This window comes from Aspergillus pseudoviridinutans, assembly GCF_018340605.1.
Source record: "Aspergillus pseudoviridinutans IFM 55266 DNA, scaffold_2, whole genome shotgun sequence".
In the NCBI taxonomy this organism is placed as follows: Eukaryota; Fungi; Ascomycota; class Eurotiomycetes; order Eurotiales; family Aspergillaceae; genus Aspergillus; species Aspergillus pseudoviridinutans.
In genome coordinates this window covers 2,810,579-2,823,602 of record NW_025091282.1, presented here as the reverse complement: position 1 = coordinate 2,823,602, position 13,024 = coordinate 2,810,579, and the positions used below count along the sequence as shown (strand labels likewise).

General features: G+C 50.5%; 6 protein-coding genes across 6 annotated transcripts; 4 read left to right on the top strand and 2 right to left on the bottom strand.

The window, feature by feature from the left end:
- Nucleotides 1–605: 605 nt before the first annotated feature.
- On the top strand, nt 606–1,403 carry Asppvi_003043 (uncharacterized protein; the record flags this gene model as incomplete). The annotated part of the gene is made up of 3 exons (XM_043299015.1): nt 606–615; nt 698–1,254; nt 1,311–1,403. 3 exons carry the CDS (start codon nt 606–608, stop codon nt 1,401–1,403), a joined length of 660 nt encoding a protein of 219 aa, XP_043154950.1.
- Nucleotides 1,404–1,893: 490 nt separating this feature from the next.
- On the top strand, nt 1,894–3,135 carry Asppvi_003042 (uncharacterized protein; the record flags this gene model as incomplete). The annotated part of the gene is made up of 3 exons (XM_043299014.1): nt 1,894–2,121; nt 2,176–2,681; nt 2,736–3,135. 3 exons carry the CDS (start codon nt 1,894–1,896, stop codon nt 3,133–3,135), a joined length of 1,134 nt encoding a protein of 377 aa, XP_043154949.1.
- A 379-nt stretch (nt 3,136–3,514) lies between these two features.
- Asppvi_003041 (FMN-dependent alpha-hydroxy acid dehydrogenase) lies at nt 3,515–5,301 on the bottom strand (the record flags this gene model as incomplete). Its single annotated transcript, XM_043299013.1, has 5 exons — nt 3,515–3,601; nt 3,684–3,757; nt 3,811–5,056; nt 5,122–5,180; nt 5,274–5,301. 5 exons carry the CDS (start codon nt 5,299–5,301, stop codon nt 3,515–3,517), a joined length of 1,494 nt encoding a protein of 497 aa, XP_043154948.1.
- Nucleotides 5,302–6,202: 901 nt separating this feature from the next.
- On the top strand, nt 6,203–6,737 carry Asppvi_003040 (uncharacterized protein; the record flags this gene model as incomplete). Its single annotated transcript, XM_043299012.1, has 2 exons — nt 6,203–6,211; nt 6,336–6,737. The coding sequence occupies 2 exons, from the start codon at nt 6,203–6,205 to the stop codon at nt 6,735–6,737; spliced, it is 411 nt and encodes a 136-aa protein (XP_043154947.1).
- Nucleotides 6,738–8,733: 1,996 nt separating this feature from the next.
- Nucleotides 8,734–11,204, top strand: Asppvi_003039 (6-phosphofructo-2-kinase PFK26; the record flags this gene model as incomplete). The annotated part of the gene is made up of 2 exons (XM_043299011.1): nt 8,734–9,020; nt 9,365–11,204. 2 exons carry the CDS (start codon nt 8,734–8,736, stop codon nt 11,202–11,204), a joined length of 2,127 nt encoding a protein of 708 aa, XP_043154946.1.
- A 495-nt stretch (nt 11,205–11,699) lies between these two features.
- On the bottom strand, nt 11,700–12,483 carry Asppvi_003038 (DsbA family oxidoreductase; the record flags this gene model as incomplete). Its single annotated transcript, XM_043299010.1, has 2 exons — nt 11,700–12,371; nt 12,439–12,483. 2 exons carry the CDS (start codon nt 12,481–12,483, stop codon nt 11,700–11,702), a joined length of 717 nt encoding a protein of 238 aa, XP_043154945.1.
- Between the last annotated feature and the right edge of the window lie 541 nt (nt 12,484–13,024).

The window sequence follows — 13,024 nt, the reverse complement described above, 5'->3', positions numbered from 1 at the left end:
ATTGGACGGATTATGTGTATTCCTCATTTGAGGTTACCTCTATCGGCTGTCCTAGTTCGCCGGGATTACAGAGGGCGTATATAACAGCTACTCAATGAAGCTACTCAGCGATATGGATCTCATAAGCAGGGATCTCTTCTGGTATAGTGGACGAATATGATTTGTTATATATCCAGTTGAGCATCGTAATTCATATTACGGGAATGGTTGTGATCGTAGTGCCCTTGTCCGTAAGCCTCTTTATGTTTCTCCCAACGTGAGCCCTAAAGGATCTGTATGTCGTTGCCCATCGCCGAGACGACTAGCACACCTTCACACACACGAAAACGATATGTATCTTTTCCCTTGCAAAATCCTGCTCTCGAGCTTCATCTGTGTTCGATGTCCAGACCTGCAGGTGAAAATCCATATCAGCTTTCCAACTCTCCTGCGCAGCTTCACCGGACCCCTTACTGGGGCATTTGAAGCCGGGCAAGCTTCAGAGGTATCTCCCCATATTATGAGATAGACAAAGATATACCTTGTGTTGAGGCGACTGCCTTGTTGAATCAGGATCCTTCCCAAAAGTCAAGACGACGCAGGATACCTGCCCCAAGTGCCTTGACATGGCTACCTGTAAGTCGACTTTCCAGTTCTCCGGATACATCAAGGCAGACTTTGTGGCGAGATTGGCCGTGGAAGATTAACAGGTGTATAGACGAAACAGATCCCGAGATCGGTTTCGATCAGGACGACCCTAAGTACTGGCGTGCCCTCCACGTCAAACTGCACTATGCAATACTTGTAAAGGATGTGGCCGAAATCAAGCGCGTGTTGAGCTTGGGAGCCGACATCAATTTCAAGAACGAGCATGGCTACACTGCGTTGGAGTGGGCGGACCATCTGAAACAGTTGGAAATCGCCAAGTGCCTTCTTCAGAACATGAACGTCAAGTTGCACGGATACGTGGAAATCCTCAAGCATATTCGTGCCAAGCGCCCCATCATTGTGCGCGCTCTGCTGGAGATGGGTGTCACTGGCATGCTCGCCAAAAACAAGTGCTACCACAGAGGTTTGATCCTGCAGGCTTGTCGGGTCGGCCATCCGACTATACTCCAGATGCTGATAAACTGCGTTCCCGGCTACATGATCACCGATTACAAACAAGTGTACTTGCAGGTAGCGGCGTCTGAGCATAACGACGATGTCCTGGAGATACTGCGCGAGAGGGCTCGTCAGGAAGAGGCGTGGAGAGAGAACTACTTCAGGCCCAGGGTAAGCCTACCATCCAAACTCGCCATGGGTTAAAACCTTGAAGCTGACTGCAATAGGCCTTTGTGGCTCCGGTTCAGTTACCCCCAAGAGACCTAGAGTACGAGAAGATCTTCGATGAGTACATCAACCCGGATGCGTATCTTCCTTGAGTCAGAGCTGGAGTCCTTTGGCTTGTCGACTTTGTTGGCTCTGTTGGCCTGCTATCTTGGCAGATGGTAGCATCTTTGTTTATCAGAGCAATGATTGAAATGTGTCCATGCCTTACGCAGATATGACTAGCGATTGAATGGAATCCGAGACATTGTATTCGCATATTTGTTCTTCTCCTTCGCATACAGCTGCCAAGGTTGTAGTGTCTGTGGGACGTTTCTAAAGCGAACAAGAGGTGTCGGTATTCTTGGCGAACGAACGTACTTCCCGAAATGGTCCCCGCCGTGGGCTACTTAGATCTTCGTATGACTGTGGGTATTTTGTTGGCTCAAAAGCGCCGTGGGTCGTACTGAGTGGATATTATTGAGTTATATATATAGAGAGAGAGAGAGACAATCATATTTACTGGCGGATATTGAATTTCACCGAGTTGCAAGCAGTGATTAATCCATATCTCGACATCTCCCAGGTTATCTATACACCACGGCCATGTCTGAGAACATAGATCAGGATATCTCAACACTCGTCTTGCAGGAGCTCTCACAGACCCCCTATGAGTGCTCTTCTCTCACCCGGCTCAGCGGAGGAACGGCCAACTTCGTCTATCGAGGTATTCTCGCTAGGCCACTCCAGGATGGGACGAAAACGATTATCATTAAACACGGAGAGGACTATGTTGCTTCCAAGCGAGACTTCAAGCTGACGACAGATCGCTGCGTAAGTCTCCGAACAAGTACGCTACGGCAGTTGTGCTGATCAAAAGCCAAAAAGCTGTTCGAGGAGATAATCCTGAACGCCTTGAATGGCTTCCCCGCAACAACCGAGACGGACACGGACAACAATACCAGCTGCACAGTCAAGACCCCTCGCCTGTTTCAATTTAACCATGACACCAACACACAGGTCCTCGAAGATCTGCCCGGAGCGCTGGACCTAAAGTCTTTCATGCTCCTCCCCACAAACACGCAAAATGTCTCTCGCGAACTGGCCACTTCTATCGGTTGTGCTTTGGGAAAGTGGCTGCTCTCTTTCCATACTTGGGTCTCAGAGGAGTCTCAAAAAGATCTGGTTAAGACGATGGAGAAGAATGAGCTCATGCGCGATCTCAAGTTCACGGTCAACTATGACAATCTCGTTAAGATGGTCGATCAGTTCCCAGCAATTCTGAAAGAAAGCCAGCATATCTTCCGCGAAGTCAGGGACATGGCAGCGGCGGAGCTGGGCCGAAAAGATGGGAAGGGGTTTGGAGTGATCCACGGAGACTTTTGGTCGGGAAAGTAAGTTGATCGATCTGTTTACCTTGAAGAGTTCGCTGGGATTGATGAGAGTAGTGTTCTAATTCCAAGCACCGTATTGGATCAGCAAAACAATATCCCTCTCGTCGTGACGGATTGGGAATTATGTCACTGGGGTGCTCGAGCTCTCGATCTGGGCCAAATGGTGGCAGAGCTCTACCAGCTCAAGCATTTCAAGAACGTCGACGCAGGAGCCTGGCTCATTGAAGGACTGCTTGACGGTTACGGCACGATCGATGAAGATATGGCCTTCCGGATCGCCATCCATATCGGCGCTCACTTCATCTGCTGGGGCAGTACCGTTCCCGGTTGGGGAACCAATGCTCAAGTTGAAGAGGTGGTCAAGCTTGGAAGAGATCTCGTGGTCAAGGGCTGGCAGAAGGATCGGAACTGGTTTCGGAGCGGTTGGCTGAAGTGCTTGTTCACTGAGGCTTAGAGCTGGAGCGACCAGAAAGATAAACCTATGAGCATGATCGACTTCAGCCAGAGGCCTCACCACTGACATGGTCCAGAACATGGGATCGCTGTAAGTCGATTGGCGACTGCAAACAACCTACATTAAGAGCAATCACGGAAATCCGACCATACATCAGCAGAGTCCAGTAGACAACAGACGAAACGGGCAGCGATTGGCTGGCATAATAAATTGGCGCCTATATTCGTATTTGTCTACGGAGTAAGGTTTGGTCGCGGTTCTTCAGCATGCAGCATTTTAAACGTATGGGTGATGGACTGAGTTTGCATTTGTACAGGTCGCGGATCACAAGTATCGAGCAATCATTGAGAGAAGAAAAGGTCATTAAGATATTCTAAACCTAGAGCCTTGCACGGAAAACATTCCGAATGGAATCGAGGCCAGAAGGCCCATCATAAATCTGTTGCTCAACGACTCGGGTATTGATCTAGTCAAGGTCAGTATCGGGCTGAAAGAAAATCCTCAAGGTGCCGACGTCAGACCTGGAGGTTGAGGGAAGGTCAACTTACGTGCTGTGGTCCTAAATCCTCCACCCTTTCGACACCAAGCAGCCGCATGCAAGTCTTGGTTTCGTCGGCAAGGACTGAAAAGATGTCAGTTTACGTACTTCTGATTACTCCTGAGGGTGAAACATACTCTGAAATGTGCGCTTAACACCATCGACGCCACCAGCTCCCAAGCCCCAAAGGGCAGGCCGTCCAATTCCTACAGCTTTGGCACCTAGACAGAGCGCTTTCACTACATCCGTGCCGCGTCGAATGCCACCATCTACCCAAACATCGACCTTGTCGAAGACCTCAGGGCAGTATTTTCGGATCTCTAACAAGGTATGGACCGCAGGAGGAGCGGTGTCAAGGGCTCGGCCGCCGTGATTCGATAGGATGATACCCCTCACTTGCGGAGTGTGAAGCGACGCGATGTAGGCGTCCTCATGTGTTTGGAGACCCTTGAGAACAATAGGCAAATCTGTGTGCTTAGCCAGCCACGGCAAAGTGTCCTTCCACGTGAGAGATGGGTCTGTCCCGGCAAACAATTGCTTTCCAACCCCCCCAGCTTGGCTCACGTCCGGAGTGCCATCTGCGGCTTTGTCTGCCGCTTTCGCAGCGCTGGGAACGGGCATTGAAGCAGCAACGTTGTTGCCTCGCTCGTCGTCCTCCCGCTTACCGGGAACGGGAGCATCAAGGGTGAGAACGATGAACTTGATTGCCTTCAGCTTATTGATGCGTGCCAGCATCGCTTCGCTCTTCTTGCGGTCGATCTGAACATAGATTTGCCATCCAAAGACCTGATCGGGAGCAGCATCCTTGACAATCTGCTCTGGTGTCATGGATGCATTGTTGGAGATGATTTGCATAGCCCCGAAGCTGCGACACGCCTCTGCAATGCCTGCCTCACCTGCTGGATGGCCCAGGCGAGCCATAGCAGCAGGCGACACATATATTGGCATTCCAAGCTTGTGTCCAAGAAAAGAGGTATTCAAATCGCATTTCGTGCAGTCGATAAAGACCCTTGGTCGCAAAATGATAGATCTGTACACTTCGGTATTGAACCGCTTGGTGATTTTATCATCGGATGCCGAGTAGTAGTAGGCCCATGCCTTTTTGCTGACGTTCTTTGTGGCGACTTGCTCAATATCGTCCATGTTGAGGAGTGCTTCCATGGGGACCTGCCCTTTGCTCTCCTCGGATGCCGCTGGGGAAGGCTCTGCCTGTACCTTGGGTAGCGTATCTGGGTTGACGGTTCCTAGCAATGCTTCAGGCTTGAGATTCTCCTCGAGAATGCCTGGAGGATGGATGGGATCGTATTCCTCGGTAGCATCTTTGCCGGCAAGCTTGAGGATGATCTTGGCACCACCAGGATGTTCCGAAAGAAAGTCTGTGACCTGCAGGTAGTATGAATCACGACGGACCGATCTCAATTAGGAGATAAATGCTGATGGAGACATACATCGTACACTTTTCCGTACAAAATCACCCAACAACTGTCGGGGGTATTATGTTTCGCGACTGAGCATTACGATGATATGGTTAGCCGACATTTTGATCAATTGACAGAGCATCGACAAGGAATCCTCGATGGCTGTGTAAGATGTAGTGTACCTTCTGCAGCATCAAATACCTTCCCCATCTTGATAGTATTGACGGAGTGCTTATCACAACTCCTGCGAGTGCTTGAAGATCAAAAAGTATGAACAAAGGAGAAATGGCCAGGACAAGAGAAGAAATGAAAAAGTCGGGGAAATTGTACCCCACAGGCTACTTAGTTTAGCAGATATACATTTGTTGTCCGATGGTTCAAGTTATCAAAGGCACCATGATCGAATTGACGGGGTTCCCGTTCAGTCGTTCGGACAAGCGGCCGACGTGGGGGTAGCTCCATCAATTCCATTGAAAAGAGCACAAGCCTTTTGACTGCTGAAGAAGAATAATGGGGAGAACCGGCGATTGAACATTACTGTATTGGGCAAAGTCGAAAGCCGATGCTGGGGTTCGTGTTTGTCTTGTTTGTTGGCCGCTTAGAGAACGCTCTTGGATTATTGGTGGGAAAATGAGATGAGGACTATGTTGGAACTTAAACAAATAATAATGATAGCATCATAGGAGATTTCAGGGTAGCACGGTGGAAGAAGATACCTGCTCAGATTCGAAGAGTTAGAAGATAAGACCACATTCCATCACTGAATTCGGATGGCAAGGATATCTCGTGTTGAGCAAGCAATTGACAGGGAAGATGATAATCTTCCATATGGGGCCGTCTTTGAAGGATCCACGTGAGCTCCAAAAGTGACGTTTTCTCCTCACGGAAACTTCTGGAGTTCATATCAACCTACACTCGGGACTCAACTTCCAGCTAAAATTGGAGTATCGGGTATCCTTAGAAGAAGGCAAAGAGCTCGATAATAGGATTGGGCAGTCTGAATAGCCCAGCTATTATCAACTCTGTTGCGGTTTGTCGCTCTACGGTCTGCCGTCCTTGTGTCACTTAAATTAGCGGGATCATACAATCCAACCCTGCCTGACACGTCGCTATGTTCGAGGTACGTCTTGAGCATCCCTGGAAATCAGCATACAATTTTCTTCACTTATTTTGGTCGTGTCCATAAGCGTCGTTTGACTTTGTATCACGGCGTTTTCTTGTGGTATGATTCTGACGTGTACCAGCGTCGCGCAGCTGACCGCTATCGTCTCCGGATGCACCGTGCGCGGACGGTCGCTCTAACATCGGATGAGATTGTCGAAGTACGAGCCGCGCAACGGACTTTTGAAGGCGCCTATGTCCGGACAGCACTGTCACAATTCTCATTTGCCCTCGTTGTCCTCAAGATCTTCACCAGCGAATTCTATAGCACCGGAGCTCTCTTTGCCATCTACGGAACGGGCGTACTCATCATCGGTCTCTTCCGTCGACAGCAGGGAAACCGTCAGTTCTTTTCGGAGGTCGGAGATGACGGTGTCCATCGCCACAAATTCAAGACGAGTGGGAATGCAGTACTGGTCCTTACAGCCCTGAGTGTGGCTGCGTATGCGACCCTCATCGCGCTGACCGTGCGGCTGGGCCGATAAGTCCAGGGCAGCGGACAGTAAGGGGCGTCGCGTAACCTAATCTCCATCAGTCCACCTATCTGAAGAACGACGTGCGTCGGCAACTTGGGAGCCCCCTGCGTGACTGCCAAGCGCCAAGAATTCCGCAGAATGCGACTGCTCGCTTCACCCTCGGCCGGTGCTTTTCTCGCAATTTATACGATCGGAGTGGAAGGTAAAGCGACGGGGCGATCACAGAGACAATGGAGACAATGGACTTCCAAGTTGATCCAGTGATGCCACTTGGAACAGCCAAGGCTGCCAAGAAGATGTCCAACGGGACAAAAGCCCAGAAGTACATGCATCACGGCGGACTCAAACACTTAGTGTGATACAAGTAGGCGCGCTGTCATCCCTGCGCAACACGGAAGGATGCACAAGCATGGTCGTTCTGAGCGAGGCTACCTGGACCCACCTTCAGCCTCTGAAAGTTAAGAGGGGCAAGATACTACGAGAACTGGCAACTGGCCAAGCTGCTTGGTGCTCCTGGTAACCCTCGCTGAGCTGCAATGCTGAGTGGTGGACGGAATCTGAGTGAGGAGCAAGGGAGGCATGCAACCTAAACCAATGGGTCGGCAATGGGGCGATTTCGAAATGCTGAATGGCCTGGATTCCTGATGGGGCTGCATTAAGGCAGTCATCTAGACCTTTCGAGCTCGAACTTTGATAGTCCGTTCCCCGTTAGATAACAAGCTAGGCGCTGCTTCATCGGGAGGGTGCGGCGAGCTGACAATCAGATCAGTACCAATCACGACTGCGATGATCTGACATTGCTCCTCGAGTAACTTTACACACTGGCCATAAGTCATCGTAGATTATCATCGGTCGGAAGCTTGAATACGAATTTCGATGGTGAAAGACGGATGTCAATTTGGTCATGCAATTGCGGGCGTACACGCGAAAGTCCGCGGCGATTTTTCCTGCTTGTTAGGATAAGAGCCATCGAAATTGCTCGAAATTGTCATTGAAGCCTATCCCTGGATCATGCACTCCGTACAGGATCAGCCTCTTCCCTTCGCATCCTTACCTAGCCAAGCATTCTGAACCTGCCTGTACATCCATCGCAAGTTCAAGCCAAGCCTTTCCCGCTTTTGTTATGGCCGATTATGCACATGGGTAGATAGAGCGTCACAACACGACAGCCACCACGATTGAGAATGAATGCTTTCCTCTACGCTGTTGATGACTACTTATATTCAGTTCTCACAGCTTTGCAATCAATAAACAAGTAGCTGATTTGAGTAGAGTAGACATTAATTGACATCATTGATACATCGCGGCGGTGATCAGCCTTCCGAAGATCCACTGTCAAGACCCCCGAAGTGACTTCATCGGGGAAAAGAATAGACGACAATATAACTTTTCCCGGTCGCTGTGATAGAGAGAAAACATCCGACCACTATTTTCTTGCTTCTCGAAACTGCCATTCTGATCCATAGTTTGATCACGTTCTGCCCTGTCCTGTCCTTGCCTTGCGACACTGGCTTGCCGGCGCACCCGCATCCAATCAACCAGAGATTCCTGGCCATCCACGGATTATCTATCTTTGAATGGGGAATTGCCCTTTCAGCTGCAGGTTAAATCTGGACGGTGCACACTCTGTACAATTCGGTGAAGTGACTGTTCTTCACTATCCTTAAACTTCTTGTCCCAGAATTCATTCTCTTTCTCTCAGCAGTAAAATCGGTTCGTCAATAGTCGTGTCGTTCTGTTTGCCGTTGCTTGACTCGTTACCTTACCTGGTATTATTGCTGCTTCCCGCCCACCCACCACTTGTTTTTCCCTCTCTCGTTGCACCCCCTCGCCTCAACTTCCTCTGACTCAGGCCTGATCGATCTGGGGGCATTCCAAGCTTCTTCTCACATTTCTCGCAAGATAAGAAATCCTCATTTGTTAGCCACAATCCTGAAACCTCATCTTCGTCTTATTTAAGTTTCCTCTCTTCCCCTCCCCTTTGCATCCCTGCTGTACTGCGGGGATGGCACAGCAACATTCAGACATTGCGCGTTCCGCGATCATGACGTCGGCCTCATCGCCTGAACATCAGCGAAACGGTGTCACATCAAGTGGAAACTATCATGCAGGTTCTAATAAGCTCGGGACGGGGAAAGACGCCAGTCTTATGCCGCCGAAGACTCTAGTCGGACGAGCGCTAGGGAACGAACTGCATTCCGATGCCCACAAGGGATCGCATGTGTCTAAGGACGGTGTCGGGTTCGCCCTAACAGACACTCCGATTTCTACCGCACCTCCGTCTCCACAGATGTATGTTTCTCTTTTCTTTTCCTCCAATGATTCCCTATGATTTGATGGCGTTTCTCTTCTTGTTCTGGACCTCGGGTTATTTCGAATTCTAGATCGTGCAGATTGCAGCCCAAAAGCAACTTTGTTTGGGTGCCTGATCGGCAGTTCTCGTGGCAGGTCTATCATCCCCCCGAACATACCTTGCTTGTATAGCCGAACTATGTTTCATTGCCTCATGTCGTCCTAAGACTGTCTGGTCATTTGCTTTTTATTTGTCTCGGATCATAGCATAGTTCTTCAATCTGTTTTCTCCGTCTGGATCGAGTCTGTGAGAACGTTCGTACTGACAATAATGCTGAATGTAGCAATGGCGTTAGCCAGGTGTCGACCCCGAGTCGGGTCCGTGCCACCACTCTCGATATCCCAGGTCTTACTAAGTCCAAGGTGTCTCCCGATGGACGTATCGCTCAGAGAGATCTCGGCTCCAAGCTGGTGATTGTCATGGTCGGCCTTCCTGCTCGAGGCAAGAGCTATGTTACCAAGAAGCTGTCTCGCTACTTGAACTGGCTGCAGCATGATACACAGATCTTCAATGTTGGAGAACGTCGTCGTGTCGCGGCTGGCAAGTCTCCTTCTCCGGCCAAAGCCATGGGCCCTCGTGACAAGCGTGCGTCTGTGCACAAGGATCTCGTGGATTCTGTGCGACGTCTCAGCGTCAGCGTKGGCACGATGAACACACAGCCCTCTAAGACTGAAACCTCGCCTCCCGAGGCTGCTACCTCGCCCCCGGAAATCAGCGGCCTCCCACCACCGGTTGTTCCCGCTAAGATCCTTGTCAATGGGCAAGAACAAGATCCATCTATGCAACAGGAGGGTAGCACGATCATGAATTCTATCGATGCGGGACCGGACAACCAGCAGGCTGGCAGGGAAGCATCGCCGGAGACGATCGATCAATCGGCATCGTTCTTTGACCCACAGAATCAGCGTGCTGTCAAGCTGCGCGAACAGGTCGCCCTGGATACCCTGGATGAGCTCTTGGACTATATCCTGGTGCAGGGTGGCAGTGTTGGTATCCTCGATGCCACTAACAGTACCCTCGAGCGCCGCAAATTGATCGTGGACCACATTCGCCAAATCGCCGGCCCTGAGCTTGGTGTCTTGTTCCTAGAGAGCAGCTGTGTGGATCCCGAGCTGCTGGAAGCCAACATGCGTCTCAAGCTCTCGGGCCCGGACTACAAAGGTCAAGATCCCGTGAAGTCGCTGGAGGATTTCAAGAAGCGTGTAGCCCTCTACGAAAAGTCCTACGTCCCGCTTGGAGAGTATGAAGAAAAGCACAACATGGCGTATATTCAAATGATCGATGTGGGACGCAAAATCGTCTCTCATCAAACCCATGGCTTTCTTTCCTCACAGGTCGTCTATTATCTTTTGAATTTCAACCTCTCACCGCGCCAGATCTGGATCACACGTCACGGTGAGAGTAAGGACAACCAGCTGGGCCGGATCGGAGGCGATTCCGAAATTAGCGAAAATGGGCGCCGTTATGCCAAAGCTTTGACTCGTTTCATCGATTATCAACGGCGTCAATGGGAACAATTACAGCAGCAGAAGAATATGCTGCGGCACTTTCCCCCACGTCCAGGTGACAGTACGCCTCCCAACCCTTCCTACATCCCAAGAGATCGGCCGCGTAACTTCTGCGTCTGGTCGTCAATGATGCGGCGCTCGGTCCAGACGGTCGAAGGATTCAACGAAGATGAGTACGATGTCAAACAGATGAAAATGTTGGATGAGCTGTATGCTGGAGAGATGGAGGGCATGACATATGACGAGATTCGCAAAAAGTATCCCGAAGAGTACGCGATCCGCAAGAAGAACAAGCTGTTCTATCGTTATCCCGGCCCCGGAGGCGAAGGGTATCTGGATGTCATTAACCGCCTTCGCGCTGTGATCATCGAGGTAGAGCGGATGACAGACCACGTCTTGATTGTCACCCATCGCTCGGTGGCGCGTGTTCTGCTCGCTTACTTCCGAGGACTGAAGCGGGATGAAGTTGCCGACCTGGACGTGCCTCTAGGAATGCTGTACATGCTCGAACCCAAGCCTTACGGCGTGGACTTTAAGGCCTATCGCTACAATCCTGATACCGATTGGTTTGATCATATTCCTGGTTTTGAACTGAGCCAGGCCCCCACTTATTGATTCGGCTGATGGAGCCGTCGGCTTGCTATCCTCGCCTTGGGCTTTTCATATTGATCAGTCTTTTGTGCTTGATTTATGACCCCTCCTTGCTATGATTCGGACTTTGCGGTTGCCAATGTCATGATTTTGTGGTGTGACCTTTTCCTGTCTTTTTTTTCATCGACTCTGTATTATCATTGAAAGATGCCTTGTGGTTTCCTTGTTTAGGTGTGTCATGGATAGCGGGAGTCTCTGTGATGAGTTGTTTTTATCTCCAATCAACCGATGTCCTTGTGTGCTCGCATGGTATGGCGTTGAGATGGACTTGTACCTTATGCCATCAGAGCTCAACCCGAACTGATGTTTGCTACAAGTGTGGTCCTTCCAGTCCACTGGCTTCTAGCCTAGCTCTTATGATATGTGATGTGATTTAACCTGGCTCTCTAACGTGGCTTCAGTTTACGCATACTCTGCAACATTACATATGTTCAATAAGCATTCTAGAGACTTCCTAGCTTAAGAGATTTGCTTCACTTTCTCAAAAACCTCCAGGAAGGTCTCCGGCTCATCGGCGCCCTCGATGGCATATTGCCCTTGCACGGTGAAATACGGGACACCAGTGACCAAGCGATGTCGCGCTCGTTCCGCCTCGAGGTCAACTTCCTTTCCTCCTTCATCGCCAGACTCCAGGAATTTTTCAACCTCCCCGCGGTCCAATCCCGCCGCTGCCGCGGCATCAACCAACACCTTTCGGTCTGTGATATTCTTCTCCTCCTCAAAGTAGGCGCGGAAGAACTGCTCAGCGACCCTCGTCTGCAGCCCACCCGCCTTCTCCTCGCTCGCATTCCCGTTAGTCGCCGCCGCACCTCCTCGAGCCCCGGCCTCCTTCTCCTTCAAGCCCGCATACCAAAGCACCCGGTGCGAATCACGGGTATTCCCCGTCCTGCCTCCAAACTTGAACGCGATGCCGTCGGTCTCGCCCACGGCCGCGAGGCGCGAGAAAATAGCGGCGACTCGGCCCTCGCCGAACTTGGAGGCGTAGTACTCGCGCTTGTCCACGCCGGGATACCCCGGGGAGGCCGGGTTCAGATAGAAGGCGTGCCAGGCGAGGGTGAAGGTGTCAGACGGGTATGTGGCTTTGTGGGCTGTGATGGCCCGTGAGAGACGGCGGAAGCCGACGTAGCACCACTTACATGGGGTTAGACTTAGAGGTCTAGGGGACATGAGGCGGTGGTGGGGTATACTGGGTACGTACCGGACAGACGGTGTCGGAGATGATTTGGATGTTGATGTTGGTCATGATGTTTGTTCGAAGTCGAGGGTCAATGGCAGTGGTCCAAAATGAAAGAGAGCTGCGTCCTCTGGATTACAGATTTATATTTATTCTGGTACTCCGTAACTGAGGTAGATATTTATTTGGCTTTGCTTTGATGATGATTTGTCAGCAGCTTCTCTGCGTGCTCGCGGGTCATACTAATCCAATTTGATTGATTTACAAGTATTTGGTTATGCTGTTGATCGCGAGCAAGTCTCCTATCTGGGGAGCATATTCACTTGATAAGCTGTAGCCCTTGCAGTCTTGTCGGTCACTTCTACTGCTTGACATTGCTGATCTCCGCTGTGACATCATCAGCCGAGAAAGCATTTCGGGGAACTATAACTTCTTCAAGAGACAAACCCAAGTACTACTCCGCCTGCATAAAAGCTACACCACCCCCCGCAATGCTTTCCCCTAAGTACAATGATCAAGTTGCTGGCTCCTTTACTGTTGTATGGCGCATCGGCTCTCTCGCCTATAAGCTTAACTTACGGCTGATGCGGCGAAGCCACCCTGTAGTATT